Source organism: Haliotis cracherodii, unplaced genomic scaffold (assembly GCF_022045235.1).
Source record: "Haliotis cracherodii isolate W230 unplaced genomic scaffold, xgHalCrac1.p SCAF_3, whole genome shotgun sequence".
In the NCBI taxonomy this organism is placed as follows: Eukaryota; Metazoa; Mollusca; class Gastropoda; order Lepetellida; family Haliotidae; genus Haliotis; species Haliotis cracherodii.
Window position 1 is genome coordinate 17,619,763 of NW_027266286.1, and position 15,835 is coordinate 17,635,597.

Here is a 15,835-nt window from a genome sequence, read left to right on the forward strand (position 1 = left end):
ATCCGAATAACGTTCCCCACGGCGTCGCCAGACTCCCCCCTCTCTCTCTCTCTCTCTCTCTCCCTCTCTCTCTCTCTCTCTCTCTCTCTCTCTCTGCCTCTCTCTGTCGGAATACATGTACCTATCTGTCTCAACACATATACTCTACTGTATAAACATTGCCTCCTACTTGTATATTTACTTACCAACCACACACTGTTTATCACTTGCTTGATAACGGTGTTAGAACCTACACCGAAACGTCACTCTTAGTTGTAATAAAGAAGTTGTTCATCCATAAATTCTTTTCCTTACGTGGTACGAAGAGAGGTGTGTGCTTGTGTTCAGACAGGTAGTACACGTATCCAGACAGGTAAGTGATTTAGTTCAGACAGGTGGTACATGTGTCCAGACAGGTAAGTGATTGTGTTCAGACACTTAGGTACATGTGTCCACATAGGTGGTACATTTATAAAGAGATAGGTGTTTTACACAGGGGGCTTATTGCAACTCCGCACGTCGTTTGATACCAAAAGACTTTAAAAGATCGTCTTTTTCTGTTTCACTGCCAGGCTCTCGTCCATAACGGGATAAAACAAGGACTGATCTGCTCTAAGTTCGCAGAATGTGTCTCAGTGGGGTATCCATATTAACCCCGGCATGGTATCTCACTGTGATAAACCTATTTCATATCTGGCATTCAACACATTCAACACACTTGCAGTACAGTGTAAAAAAGAAGGAAGTTGACTTAACACCTCTTTGATCCGTATTTCACTTTTACTATGGGGTTCAGGCTAATGTCAAGGAAAGTCAAAGTGATGCAGACCTTAGAGGTCATCATATGGTCATAATCAGTACAAATTTAGGATCAGATCCTTTGATCAACACTTCCCAGCAGAGCTAAGGCACACAACTCCGTACAGCAAAACTTGGCACCAAGATCACAAAGACACACATGTCCCCACAAGAGAAAGAATTTGACCTCTCTATAGTGCCTATAAAATCAAGGGTCATAATCAGAACCATATATATCAACTATTGGATCAGAACCAACGACCTGCACATCCCAGCAGAGCTAAGGGACACAACTCCGTACATCAAAACTTGGCACCAAGATCACAAAGACACACATGTACCCACAAGACAAAACTTACTCTGGCTCTTATATAGTTTTTCTTTCACTAAGCCGTAAGTATGTTACTTTGATGTAGAGGGAAGGCTTCTCCTTTATTTATCCTTCTTTCTGTTCCTTACAGTTGCAGTGTCTACTGACTGGAACTCTGGGATAGGGACATCACTGGCGTGCACACGACCATCGAGCCTCCCTGTCCACTCATTTCGTGGGCATTCCATATTGTGAACTGGAAATAAATCTAGAACTGTTTGCTCCCGGGTTGAAATAGTATGCTTGTCATAAGAGGCAGTTGCACTGTTCAGGTGGCCTGGCTGCAGGCATGGTTAATTCTATGTCATACCGACAGTGTGGATTATTGGTATATAGTGCAGGCAGGCCCGTTTAATATGGATGGACATCCGGAAGTGACGCAGTCAGTTGACGTCAACCGGATTCAAACCCGAAACCAACAGCTATAAGTTGTGCATCTCTGTACCTCGACATGCGACGCTTTTGACTATTTAGCCCTCCCTTAGCTGTTTATTTACAGCGGACAGTGTATTTGGAAGGGTCGCCACATTCTGGCCTGGCTGATTTAGTGTGTCATCGTGCCCTGACGATATGGAGTGCATGGTCAGTGACTGGTTGGTCTGATCCAACTGTACGTACAGCCCGTCGTGATTGTCCTCCCTCCTGTCTGTTGGTGGACCGAATCACGGCCCGAGCTTGGTAAACAGACAGGCAAAATAAAGTATGCACCATGTTTGATGAAACAAACAAGAAAGAGTCATTCGATGCTGGTGTATCAGTGTTGTCTTTTGAGTCTAAAGAGTTTGCAGTGTTTTTTCAACCTCCAAACTTTTGATAACGTTTGTAATGTTTTGGGTCAAATCGAATTTTAAAGTGTACATTTTCTTTTGCCCGGTAGTACAGTATCTCAGGCAGAAACACACATTTTGATTTCATCGAGTGATGTTTCAAAGTTGATGTCAGTCGGACACCCATGAGTTAAAACTGTCAACTCTAAGATAAGATACACGCATTATTTGACAGGTATATTTGTAAAGATATCACAATGACCTACAGATAATATCATGCATAACTTCGATGTTGGGTTCATTCGTTGGAGTGATTCTTATTCTGATGAATGATTGATAGTGTTCATTAGCAATAACTAAAGCTTGTTAACAGCAAGACATTAAATAAAATATATTTTTGTATTCCTGACACGAATAGATAATTAACATTTGTTAATATTTATATATTTGTTTATGATTTGAAACATATGTTGAAGTTGATAAATTTCAAAATATGATAAATTCTAAATTAAAAGGGAGAGACCATTGTCACAGAAACAGTGCCATGGTCCTGTATAAATAAAGCCTAGTTCCACGCAGATAAGATTGGAAGCGAGTCAGCTGATCAGAAGCAGCTTGTGACATAAGTCCAGGACACGACACCTTGACAAGGCAGGGAGAATGTTGCATCTTCTAGTAGCAGGTCTGGTGGCGACAGTCGTTATCGTCGAATCAGTCGGTAATTCTTCTGTGTCTGCTGTTTGTCTTTGCCCATGTGTACGAGCATCCCCCTGGTAAAGCAAGCACTAAGTTTGTAGACATTTGTGACTACTTCCGGTACAGATCAATGAGGTTGAACACCTTCAATGTTGTAATGTATTGGTATATAGAAACGAAAACACAGAATTGTTGTTTCATATTTGCACGATTTTATAACATGCACAACTATATTAGAAACAAGTTTAAGGGTATGTTCTCCTGGAAAATAGTTAAGCACCACTGTACATTTACAAATGCTTGCCATTGGTTCTAGTCACATCGGGGCGGTCGGGTAGCCTAGTGGTTAAAGCGTTCGCTCGTCACCCCGGTCAAGACCCGGGTTCGATTCCCGACATGGGTACAGTGTGTGAAGCCCATTTCTGGTGTCCCTCGCCGTGATATTGCTGGAATATTGCTAAAAACGGCGTAAAATCATACTCACTCACACACTCACTCACTCTAGTCATATCATGTGTTTATTTACTGACAAAACATATTTGTTTTTGTTTACAAAGTAACATACTTATATTGAAAAAAAGGAAACTAAATTGGCAACATGGCAACAGTTATTTGATCACCCTGGCAATGGCTTCCTTTGCTTACTTGCATCATATGATGTGGCCCTGTACTTGCGACCATCTGGCCAAACAAAGTGTTCTTGTATTGGTGGTATTATTGTAACTTATTGTTCCCAAAAAGCCCTGGAACTGGGCGTCGCCGGGTTAACCTTTTATTGATAGCACTGTTTCATCAATGTTGCTGTTTCCAGGTGTGTGTCCGACTGACCCCCCGGGCACGATATATGCGTGTGCCCCCATGCCCAGGTGTTTCGGGGACGCGTCCTGTGGGGCAGGGCGGAGATGTTGTCCTCACACGTGCGGCGCCCGGTGTGTTACGTTTGGTAGGTACATGCGTTCAGACATGTGTTCAGTGGTCAGGTACATGTGTTCACACAGGTGAATACTTGTGTTCAGACAAGTTGGTATATATGTCCAGATATGTAAGCGCTTGTCTCAAGGTAGGTACATGTGTTCAGACAGGTAGGTACATGTGTCCAGACAGGTAGGTGTATGTGTCCAGACAGGTAGGTACATGTGTCCAGACAGGTAGGTGTATGTGTCCAGACAGGTAGGTACATGTGTCCAGACAGGTAGGTGCATGTGTCCAGACAGGTAGGTACATGTGTCCAGACAGGTAGGTACATGTGTTCACACAGGTAGGTACATGTGTTCAGACAGGTAGGTACATGTGTCCAGACAGGTAGGTACATGTGTCCAGACAGGTAGGTACGTGTGTCCAGACAGGTAGGTACATGTGTTCACACGGGTAGGTACATGTGTTCAGACAGGTAGGTACATGTGTTCAGACAGGTAGGTACATGTGTCCAGACAGGTAGGTACGTGTGTCCAGACAGGTAGGTACGTGTGTCCAGACAGGTAGGTACATGTTTCCAGACAGGTAGGTACATGTGTCCAGACAGGTAGGTACATGTGTTTAGACAGGGAGGTACTTGTGTCCAGACAGGTAGGTACATGTGTTCAGACAGGTAGGTACATGTGTCCAGACAGGTAAGTACATGTGTTCACACAGGTAAGTACAAGGAGGTCATCAATATCCTGTACTAAATTTGTATTTCGTTACGTTTGTGAACAAATGACATAGAACACCTCTTTTTCCTCCGTTCCAGTCCACTGCGATCCGATCGACTGCGGTGCAGTGACGTGTTCCTTCGGCTTCCAGACAGACAGTCGGGGTTGCAAGACGTGCACCTGCAGAACATGTACGTTACGTTCCAATGTGATGAGGGGTTTCTGTTGTAAAGGTTTGGTTGGGGCTGCTTTGGTCGGGGGCTTATTGTAGCTCCGCACGTCGTTTGATACCAAAAGACTTTAAAAGATCGTCTTTTCTGTTTCACTGCCAGGCTGTCGTCCATAAGGGGATAAAACAAGGTCCGCAGAATGTGTCCGGGTGGTATCTCATTGTGCTAGCATTATAAACCGACACACGTTCGTATTAGTACAAGCACACACACACACACACACACAGACATAGACAGACAGACACACACACACAGACACACACGCACACGTACACACACAGACACACGCGCGCGCGCGCGCGTACACACACAGACATAGACAGACACACAGACACAGACACACACAGACACACACAGACGGACGGACACACACACATACACACACACACAGAGACATAGACAGACAGACAGACACACACACACAGACACACACGCACACGTACACACACAGACACACACGCGCGCGCGCGTACACACACAGACATAGACAGACACACACACACAGAGACACACACGGACACGTACACACACAGACACACACAGACGGACACACACACACACAGACAGAAAGACACACACACACACACACACACACACACACACACACACACACACACACACACACGTACACACGTGCATGCACGTTGCTTCAAAGAAGATAGCTTCTCTCATCTTTCACAGATACCTTTAGAAAATACCACCAGCCCAGAGCACAGCTGCAGTGAAGTATCGGGGTGTTCCTCCAAGTGTATGTTATTTCAAGGCGAGATGGTTATTTACTGAACATAATATATGGAGTTGTTCTGGGTTATTAAACTTGTTCTTGTATCTTTCAGCCAAACCTTGCACTACCGTAAGTACCTATTTCATATCTGGTATTCAACACAGTCTAGACACTTCTAGTACAGTGTTATACAAGAAGGAAGTTGACTTAACACCCCTTTGATCAGTATTTCAGTTTTAGCATGGGGGTCAGGGAATGAAAAGGCGATGCAGATAGTAGATGTCATCATATTGGTGGTCATACTCTGTATAAATTTAGGATCAGAACCCATGATCAGCACGTGCAAGCCGAGCCAACGGACACAACTCCGTACAGCAAATTGTGGCACGAAGACCACAAAGAAACAACAAACCACGGGTCATAATCAGTCCAAAACTGGGATCCGAACCCATGATCAGCAGTACTAAGGGACACAACTCTGTCTTGCAATCCCTGGATTGTCTGTCTCGATTATAAACAGGCCGTCGTCACATGTATGGAATATTGCTGCTTGTGGCGTAAAACAACAACTACAATCATCATCACACACATACGTACGCACATCACACGCACGCACAAACGCACAAACACAGTGTAAGCCATAAGCATGTTACTTTGCTGTTGTCAGAAGGCATCCCCTTCATTCATCTCTTTTTCTGTCCTCTTCAGTTGCTGTGTAGGCTGAATAAAGCGCTGGGATAGGGACATCACTTGCAGGACACGACCAGCAAGCCTATCTGTCCACTCTAGGCATGTTGACATCCCTTGGTGTGAACTAGAAATAAATCGATAACTATTTACTCTTGTTTCCGAGTTTATAATACGCACCGGTAACCCATGCTTGTGATAAGAGGCAACTACATATATCAGGTGATCTGGCTGCAGACATTGGTAATTTGTTTTGCCATCAAACCCGACAGTTTGGTATATACCGAATTATTGGTGTATATTCCTGCGTGTCCAGTTAATCTGGATGGACAGCACGTCATGGCTGAACCCTGACTCGTGTATAGTGGTGGACGGTAACACGGCCCTAGGTTGGTATGTATGTACAACACGTCATGGCTGAACACTGACTCGTGTATAGTGGTGGACGGTAACACGGCCCTAGGTTGGTGTGTATGTACAACACGTGATGGTTGAACCCTGACTCGTGTACAATGGTGGACGGTAACACGGCCCTAGGTTGGTGTGTATGTACAACACGTGATGGTTGAACCCTGACTCTTGTATATTGATGGACGGTAACACGGCCCTAGGCTGGTGTGTATGTACAACGCGTCATGGTTGAACCCTGACTCGTGTATATTGTTGGACGGTAACACGGCTCGAGGTTGGTGTGTATGTTCAGCACATAGTGACGTGACAAAGTTGAGATTTTATGAGAGGCGCAACCATGACATTCGTCACCAATTGCCACTTTCCACTTCAAGAAGAGACGAGTCGCCATTCTCTGGTCCAGGACAGTTGGTTACGTATGTAGCTACGAGTTTTACTGTCAACATGATCAGGTCATGAGATAAGTTAAACATATTACCTGCAGGACACCCTCTATGTACTTGTAAACATATGACCGTCGCCCTTTAAAAGTCAAATAAAGCGGAATTTTTTATTGTTAGGAAACCGAAAAAATATTACAAAGATTGGTTCCCAGAGAAAATGTTCCGTAAATTTGCTCCAAGAGAAAATATTGCATAGATAGATTCCTAGAGAAACTATAGCATACAATGTTTCTGTACACATGTAGATTCGATATTAAAGTACTCACGGAAATGAAAAAAAACTGTTTTTCTCAATTTAAAAATCGGCACAAAGTGTTACGTAATTGCAAATACGAAATGACAAAACAACTCGAAAAGTACTAGTCTGGATTTGCTAGTTTGATCTCAGTGAACAATACAAAATGTACTTTACAGGAGGTAATTTGTCGGCACTTTCAACATTCAAAAATAAAACTAAGTCCAAATTGACATAGCAGAAACAGACTATAGGCATTATGCACCTGTTCGCACCTGTCGTCAAGGTGTCATAGGTCACCTTGATCTACTTACACCTGGTTATGCCCTGTTTCACAATAGTCTGTTTTATTCACATTTTTACACACTTTTACGTGTAAAAAGGCATAAAAACATTTGATACGCCGTATTTGTGCAACGGCCCAATTAGTACTAATTTAGTTGTTTGAATATTTACATATTTTGTAGATTAACTGCATTTATTTAAGATCTGAGGTCGAAAAAACATTTTTTTTTCATTTCCGTGAGTACTTTAGGTACATTCGTTAGAGCGCAACTTATTCTCATGAGTGGTGCTTCCAAATCTATAAAGAACTGAGTATTATTACATGATATATCTTACATTCGATCTACTGAAAATGATAAAAAAGGTTTTTGAAAACAATATTTTATTTCGTTCTTTACATGAATAGATAATGAATTTGTTAATATCTATACTTATTTTTTATATTTTGAAACAGATTTTGAAGTCAGTATATTATGTTTAATTGGTTCAGCCTAAAAAAAAGGTGAATAACAATCACTGCTGCAACGTCGTTAAGGTCAAGTATTAATATATGGCCTAGTTCTACAAAGATAAGATTGGACATTAGTCCGCAAATCAGGAACCAGCTTGTGGCATAAGCAGAACACACGTTGACAAGACAGGGACAATGTTGCATCTTCTAGTAGCAGGTCTGGTGGCGACTGTCGTTTTAGTCGAGTCAGCCGGTAAATCTGCTCTCTAGTCTACTGTGTCTGTTGTACTGTGTCTATTGCACTGAGTATGTTGTACTGTGCCCATTGTACTATGTCTGTTGTCTGAGTCTATTGTACTGTGTCTATTGTACTGTGTCCGTTGTACTATGTCTGTTGTACTATGTTTGTTGTACTGTGTCTATTGTACTGTGTCGTATTACTATGTTTGTTGTACTGAGTCTATTGTACTGGGTCTGTTGTACTGTGTCCGTTGTACTATGTATGTTGTCTGAGTCTATTGTACTGTGTCTATTGTACTGTGTCCGTTGTACTATGTTTGTTGTACTGAGTATGTTGTACTGAGTCTGTTGTACTGTGTCCGTTGTACTGAGTCTGTTGTACTGAATATGTTGTACTATGTCTGTTGTACTGTGTCTATAGACAGACTTCCCCGTGCGTGAAGATAGCTGTTGCATCCATCTGGTAAACAGGACGCTGAGTTTGAAGACGTCCACGGGACTTCTTTCGGTGCAGAGCCATGACCTTGAAAACGTTTAATGTTGCGAAGTACAATATGCAAGAGCAACATATTCGCACTGCTTACTGCATATTTCCACATAAAATGACCATATATATTTGCTCATGATATAATCCAAATCGTACAATCGCTGTCTTACTGGCAGAGATTTCTAATGAACAAGGGTAGGATTTTGTCGCTTTTATTAATATATGCATCTAGTAGTAATTCCTAGATGAAAATTATTTGTTTTTGTTTACCGAAATCAATGATCAAAAGAATGGTTTGAAACTGTTCCTTTGCTTCTTTGAGGTTTAACGTCGCGTCCAAGATTATTGCACTTATATAGCGACGTGCATGGACGTGTGAGTGTTTGTGTGGCTGCTTGTACTAGTCCGGACTGATGCCGAATTATAGTACTAGCTCACTGAGATACCATGCCGCAGTTTAACATGAATACGCCACTCAGACACAGTATACTGACTCCGAGCCGACCAGTTCTTGTTTTAGCCCCTTAATGCCGAGCGCCAGAGAGGGTAACAACAAGTACCATCTTTTAACGTCTTTTGGTATGACGCGGCCGGGGATCGAACTCCGGGCCTTCCGCTCTCCGGGCGGACGCTCTACCACTAGACCACAGAGGCGGTCGTAAATGAAGAAGGATGGTGCTTAAGCGTGTCTGTTCCATTCCGTGCCAGACAGCCAGGCAACGGTCGCTTACTGTGACCTCAATCTCATTTAAATCAGATCTATAGCTTCGATACCATACCTCTCTGCACCTCCATAGGACGTCGCTTCAGGTGAACTTTCGCTCATGAGTGTAATTTGATTTGAAGGCTATTTATTATCACTATAGAAGGGGAATATAGTACCCTGGATAAGCGAGGAGGATATTTCATCTGTTTTTGCCCACCTGGTAGTGGGCAAAAAAGTGATTGATGACACCACCGCGGAATGACAACACACACCGACTGATGATATATTATGACCACCCAATCCTTATATAAGGGTATTAACCATGCAGCAGGGATATCTTCCATCAGGGAAGCCCCACGGGGGCGTAGTGTAACGATAAGAGAAATTTTGTCCGATATTAACAGCTGGGAAATATGAGTCAAGTCGATTCCTTAATTTTGGTTCCTTGCAGGTGTGTGTCCGACTGACCCTCCGGGCATGGTATATGGGTGTATGTACTCGCCACAGTGCTTCGGGGACGGGTCCTGTGATGCAGGGCAGAAGTGTTGTCCTCACACGTGCGGCGCCCGGTGTGTTACGTTAGGTATGTACGTATGTCTAGACAGGTAGATACATGTGTTCAGATAGGTAGGTACATGTCTCCAGACAGGTAGGTACATGTGTCCAGACAGGTAGGTACATGTGTCCAGACAGGTAGGTACATGTGTCCAGACAGGTAGGTACATGTGTCCAGACAGGTAGGTACATGTGTTCACACAGGTAGGTACATGTGTCCAGACAGGTAGGTACATGTCTCCAGACAGGTAGGTACATGTGTCCAGACAGGTAGGTACATGTGTCCAGACAGGTAGGTACATGTGTCCAGACAGGTAGGTACATGTGTTTAGACAGGTAGGTACATGTGTTCACACAGGTAGGTACATGTGTCCAGACAGGTAGGTACATGTGTCCAGACAGGGAGGTACATGTGTCCAGACAGGTAGGTACATGTGTCCAGACAGGTAGGTACATGTGTCCAGACAGGTAGGTACATGTGTCCAGACAGGTAGGTACATGTGTCCAGACAGGTAGGTACATGTGTCCAGACAGGTAGGTACATGTGTCCAGACAGGGAGGTACATGTGTCCAGACAGGTAGACACATCTGTTCAGAGATGTAGGTGTATGTTTTTGTTTGTTTGTTTTTTACCGCCGCACTCAGCAATATTCCAGCTATATGACGGTGGTCTTTTAAAAATCGAGTCTGGACCAGACAAACCAGTGATTGACATCTTGAGCATCGCAATTGGGATACATGCGTCAACGAAGTCAACGAGCCTGACTACCCGGTCCCGTTTGTTGCCTCTTACGACAGACACAGTCGCCTCTTACGGCAAGAATTGGTTGCTGAAGACCTATTCTACCCAGGATCTTCACGGGTACGGTAGGCACATGTGTTCAGATAGGTCCACAACGTGCTAGTGACACTCATGGAAATGAAACAGCATGTATGTATTGTGTGTTGCTGCTCAACGCTGCAATCAGAAATATTCCGACTATATGACGGCGGTCTGTAAATGATCCAGTCTGCACCAGACAAACCAGTGACTGATATCATGAGCATTAGAATACGATGGCACAATCAACCAAGTCTGCGAGCCCGATCGCCCAATCCCTCATTGGGTAACTGGAGACCGGAGAAACTTATTGGTTTGTTGCTATGAAACAGTTTCGTAACTAGAAATGAAATTGTAAGTCATCACTATCCCATAGCTTGAGTTTGTACTATGTACGCCTGAGAACACCTCTTTGTCCTCCTTTCCAGTCCACTGCGATCCGGTCGACTGCGGCGCACTCACGTGTTCTTACGGCTTCCAGAAAGACAGTCGGGGTTGCAAGAAGTGCACCTGCAGAACATGTACGTTACATTTCATTGTGATGATGGATTGGGGGAGTTTATTATAAGGCCAAATTCAGTTACACCACGGAGTGCCAGGGTACATTGTACTGGGGTAGGGGATAGGTGTCGAACGTAGACCGAACGTGGCGCTCTTGGCAGCTGTGGGGTCGCTACATAAGTGCAATAATCACGACGATACACCAGATTTCACCTCACACCAAAGATAGCTACTCTTACATTCAATAAGACCTTCAGAATAACAACATTACTCCAGACCTCAGCTGTAAAGATCCAAGTATTGGGATGTTCCTCCAAGGTTAGTTACTGTCAGGTCATTTCCAGACGAGTTGACTAAATGATTATTTAATGCACATGCCATGTGTCGTTGAACTGAGTGATTAAACTTGTTTCTTTCAGCCAAACCTTGCACTACCGTAAGTACCTATTTCATATCTGGTATCCAACACAGTCTAGACAGTTGTCGTACCGTGTAATACAAGAAGGCGGTTGACGTAACACCTCTTTGATCAGTATTTCAGTTTTATCATGGGTGTCTCGTTAATGTCAAGGAAAGTCAAAGCGATGCAGACCGTAGAGGTCATCATATTGATGGAACACACAAACTCTCGATGGTCCATTCAAACCAAGGGTCAGTGAAAACATAGGATCAGAACTCAAGATCAGCACATCCCAGCTGAGCTAAGGGACACAACTCTGTACAGAAAATTGTGTCACCAAGACCACAAAGACACACATGTACCCACAAAAGAAAGATTATGACAAACATCTTCTTTCACCCATTCACGAAATAAGCATGTTACTTTGGTGTAGAGGGAAGGTATCTCCTTCATTCATTCTTCTTTCTGTTCCTTACAGTTGCTGTGTAGGCTGACTGAAACTCTGGGATAGGGCCATCACTGGCAGGACACGACCACTAGGACTATCTGTCCAATCTTTGTATTTTGTGGGCATTCCATTGTGAATTAAAATTTCCACTTGAAATAAATCGACAACTGTTTGCTCTTTGTTCCCGAATTTGAATAGGCCCCAGCAACCTATGCTTGTCATAAGAGGTAACTACATGGATTAGGTGGTCTAGCTGCAGGCATGGGTAGTTCTGTGTCATCATACCTGACGATGTGAGGCACTGGTTTGTCTCGTCCAGAGTAAGTAAAAGTTTATTACAGGCCATTTCGATAAAACAGGAATGTTGACGAGTAGCTTCAACAATCTAAGAGAACATGTGGTAGACTGGTGGTTAGCAATTTAAGGTTGATTTAACACAGTATATTATAAAATATAAAGAAACATAGTCCTACTCAAAGAAACAGGCACTCTGGTGCCGCTTTCAGTATGAGTGTTTGTGTATGACCCGCATGACCTTACAAGAAGTACATGTATTACCTGGTACTAGTGAGTGAGTTTGGTTTTATGCTGCTTTTAGCAATATTCCAGGAATATCATGGTGGATTACACCTGAAATGGGCTTCATACATTCTACCTATGTGGGGAATCGAACCCGGTTTTCGGCCAATTGAGCGAACACTTTAATCACTTGGCCACCCTACCAGGTACTTGGTGGTGACACACGGCAGGCTTCAGACACTCCTAAAGGCTGGTCCACACTGAAGCAGCGCCTCAGCGGCATAATTTATAATTATGTTTCATGGAATGTCCATTGGTGATGTGCGAGATCACAGCGATCCACTATCACCAGCAAAGTTAATGTTCTTTACATCATCTCTTTTGAGCATATGTTGTATATAATGGTGGAAACTAGGCGCTGCTTAAAATTATAATGTAATAATATTATTTAACACAGCATTCAGTAAGATTATAGCCATATCTCGATGGCCTGTAAAGAGCCTAGTCTGGACCAGGCAAACTAGTGATTGATAGTATGAGCTACGTTTCCTGTAGACACATAATCAACAGTCACCGAGTCTGACCACCTGATCCAATAACTTGCCTCTAACGACCAGCACAAGTTGCTAGGGGGCAGCCCGGAATCCCAATGGGTTTGAAGGGTATTTATGGTGAAATACCTCGAAGACAAGGTTTGATACATAAACCTAGTCAACTCAATACATACAACAGCAATATTCCAGCTATATGGCGGCCGTCTGTAAATAATCGAGCCTGGACCAGACAATCCAGTGATTAATAGCATTAGCATCGATCCACGCAATTGGGATCGATGACATGCATCAACCAGGTGAGCGAGCCTGACCACCCGATCCCGTTAGTCGCCTCTTACGACAAGCATAGTCGCTGGCTTTTACGGCAAGCATGGTTGCTGAAGACCTATTCTACCCCGGATCTTTACGGGTCTTGTAGCTTATGAGAAGGTATTCAAATGTTTTTTCTCTCCAGGGAAAGTTGGTGTTCATATATTGGGATTCCTAGTCAGATTAGATCCCCAGTACTCTGAGGTTTGTCCTACACGACTAAATGGACCAGCTGGGGAGTCCGCTGACAGCGTGATATAGCGAACAGTGTCCATAGTGCATGTTAAAACATAACTGGGGGGATTCCGGGTAAGATTATAGGTCCCCAGCAGTCTATGCTTGTTGCAAGAGGTAACAAGATGGATCAGGTGGTCAGGCTCGGTGTCTTTGTCCGTCATCGTAAACCCAACTACGTGGATCAATTCACATGAAGTCAATCACATGATTGATCGCAGACCGCTTTATTTACGCAGAGGTTAGGTGATGAGGTGAATTGGGGTTTAACGTCGCGTTCAACATTATTGCAGTTACGTGCATGCACGTGTGTGTGTGTGAGCAGTGGCGGATACAGGTTTTCTAGGAAGGGTGTGTATGTGTGTGACTGGTAGACTAACGACGGAGACACTGGACAGACTTATGCGTGTATCGCTTTGTGGACCAAAATTGTCGAATTTTGACCCAACACCGACGATGCGACGCTGGAAGGCTAGACGAAAGTCTTTACAGTGGAAACCGTTCCATAGCTAAATTAGTCAAACCAACATCTCGATAGGTTGAAATTGTATATATTAGATCTGTTGTCATTGCATTGTTAATAAATTGTATGTATATCATGTATATATGCTATGAAAGAGGCACTTTAAAAGTTTATTCTTTTATTCATGCATGAACATTCAACAATAGATATGAGGTGGGCGTGGCCAAATGCAAATGTCCGATTGGCAAAAAAGATATTTCCGGATCCCAGGCTAAAACAATACTAACTCCTCAGAGCAAAGAACAAATGCAGGTTCCACTGTTTAGGTTAGGTTTGTGGGTAGATCAGTATTCAGATGTACCCTGTTTTTATCCTCTTTTACATAGTTTTCAAACAAGTCAAATAAAAACTTGTTTAATTAAAATTAAAATTTTAGCTCTAGCTTCTTCTAATCTATTTTTTGAGGGGGTGGGGGTTGCGCACCCTTGCGACTCTAAATCCACCACTGGTGTGTGTGTGTCTGCTTCTACTAGTCTGTACTAATGCCAATTGGATAGTGCTGGCCCATGGAGGTACAATGCTGCAGTTTAACATAAAAAAACCCACTCAAACACAGTATACTGACTCCAAGCCGAACAGTCCTTGTTCTAGCACCTTTATGCCGAGTGCCAGGTTGGTTGGTTGGTTGGTTTGTTGTTTAATGCCGCACTCAGCAATATTCCAGCTATATGACGGCGGTCTGTACATAATGGTGTCTGGACCAGACAATCCAGTGATTGACATCATGATCATCGATCCACGCAATTGGGGTCGATGACATGCATCAACCAAGTCAGCGAGCCTGACCACCCGATCCCGTTAGTCGCCTCTTACGACAAGCATAGTCGCCTATTATGGCAAGCATATGTTGCTGAAGACCTATTCTACCCTGGAATCTTCACGGGTCGCTGAGTGCCGGGCAGGGTAACAACAAGTACCATCTTTTAACATCTTTTGGTATGCCGGGGATTGAACCCCTGACCTACTGCTCTCCAGGCCGACATTCCACCATTAGCCCGTAGACAGACCAACATCATATAGCTGAGTAGGATTTCAAAAAAGGCAGAAATACACACATCATTAACAATTCTGCGTAAATTACGAGGCACTTGAGACTTTGTGCAGAGATGATGCAATAATGTTTATTGGACATAATTTATTCCATATAAATACAAAAAGAATACTTTATATATGAATGTTTTGTTATAAGCATCAGTTAACACAAGAAAGCTGAATTCAATTTTCATACACCCAGAAGGTATATTTCATACAATCAGTTCCTTTGTTTTGAAGGTTCTCACAAACCAGCCTACAAAGATACTCTAACAGAAACTAAATGTGACCATATAAATATTAAAGCACAAGAAATCTTATCGCTCAGTCAATAATTAATACAGTGTTACACAAAATGTTTTTTTTCTTGGAAAGTTTCTTCAATACACAACTTACACCATACTATGTACAATTATGTTACACAGACAGCAACGCTACAAGCACACACTGTGAAATAAACATAAAATCCTTAAAGAGTTTCAAGTATTTGAAAGCAAACCATATGAACATCTCAACTAAAATCAATTCATTAACAAATGAACATGAATATCAAAATACAGTAAAACCACAGTTATCCATTCATTCAACACATCACGGCTCAGTTCTGCAAGGCGATCGTAGCACTAAGATTATCATAACTTCCATATTTTAACATTGCCTTACGACAGTCATAGCGTTACGATCGCTTTGAGGAATGGGGTCCAGTGTCCCTTTGTACAAAGCGATCTTAAAGCTAAGACTCCCTTACCTTAACAGACTTACGATAGTTGTAGGTATAAGGTGATCGTAAGTCCCCTACC

General features: G+C 43.0%; 2 protein-coding genes across 2 annotated transcripts; both read left to right on the top strand.

Annotated features, from left to right (window-relative positions):
• Window positions 1-2,530: 2,530 nt before the first annotated feature.
• On the top strand, window positions 2,531-6,034 carry LOC139474840 (uncharacterized). The gene is made up of 5 exons (XM_071257987.1): window positions 2,531-2,632; window positions 3,422-3,553; window positions 4,340-4,432; window positions 5,308-5,324; window positions 5,904-6,034. The coding sequence occupies exons 1-5, from the start codon at window positions 2,575-2,577 to the stop codon at window positions 5,934-5,936; spliced, it is 333 nt and encodes a 110-aa protein (XP_071114088.1). The 5' UTR covers window positions 2,531-2,574; the 3' UTR covers window positions 5,937-6,034.
• A 1,804-nt stretch (window positions 6,035-7,838) lies between these two features.
• LOC139474839 (WAP four-disulfide core domain protein 18-like) lies at window positions 7,839-12,036 on the top strand. The gene is made up of 5 exons (XM_071257986.1): window positions 7,839-7,960; window positions 9,592-9,723; window positions 10,944-11,036; window positions 11,436-11,452; window positions 11,895-12,036. Exons 1-5 carry the CDS (start codon window positions 7,903-7,905, stop codon window positions 11,925-11,927), a joined length of 333 nt encoding a protein of 110 aa, XP_071114087.1. The 5' UTR covers window positions 7,839-7,902; the 3' UTR covers window positions 11,928-12,036.
• The last annotated feature ends 3,799 nt before the right edge of the window (window positions 12,037-15,835 follow it).

Coding starts and splice junctions, on each gene's coding strand:
- LOC139474839 (XM_071257986.1), top strand. CDS start 7,903: ATGTTGCATCTTCTAGTAGCAGGTCTGGTGGCGACTGTCGTTTTAGTC. Junction 7,961..9,591: donor CGTTTTAGTCGAGTCAGCCG/GTAAATCTGCTC, acceptor GGTTCCTTGCAG/GTGTGTGTCCGACTGACCCT. Junction 9,724..10,943: donor CGCCCGGTGTGTTACGTTAG/GTATGTACGTAT, acceptor CCTCCTTTCCAG/TCCACTGCGATCCGGTCGAC.
- LOC139474840 (XM_071257987.1), top strand. CDS start 2,575: ATGTTGCATCTTCTAGTAGCAGGTCTGGTGGCGACAGTCGTTATCGTC. Junction 2,633..3,421: donor CGTTATCGTCGAATCAGTCG/GTAATTCTTCTG, acceptor TGCTGTTTCCAG/GTGTGTGTCCGACTGACCCC. Junction 3,554..4,339: donor CGCCCGGTGTGTTACGTTTG/GTAGGTACATGC, acceptor CCTCCGTTCCAG/TCCACTGCGATCCGATCGAC.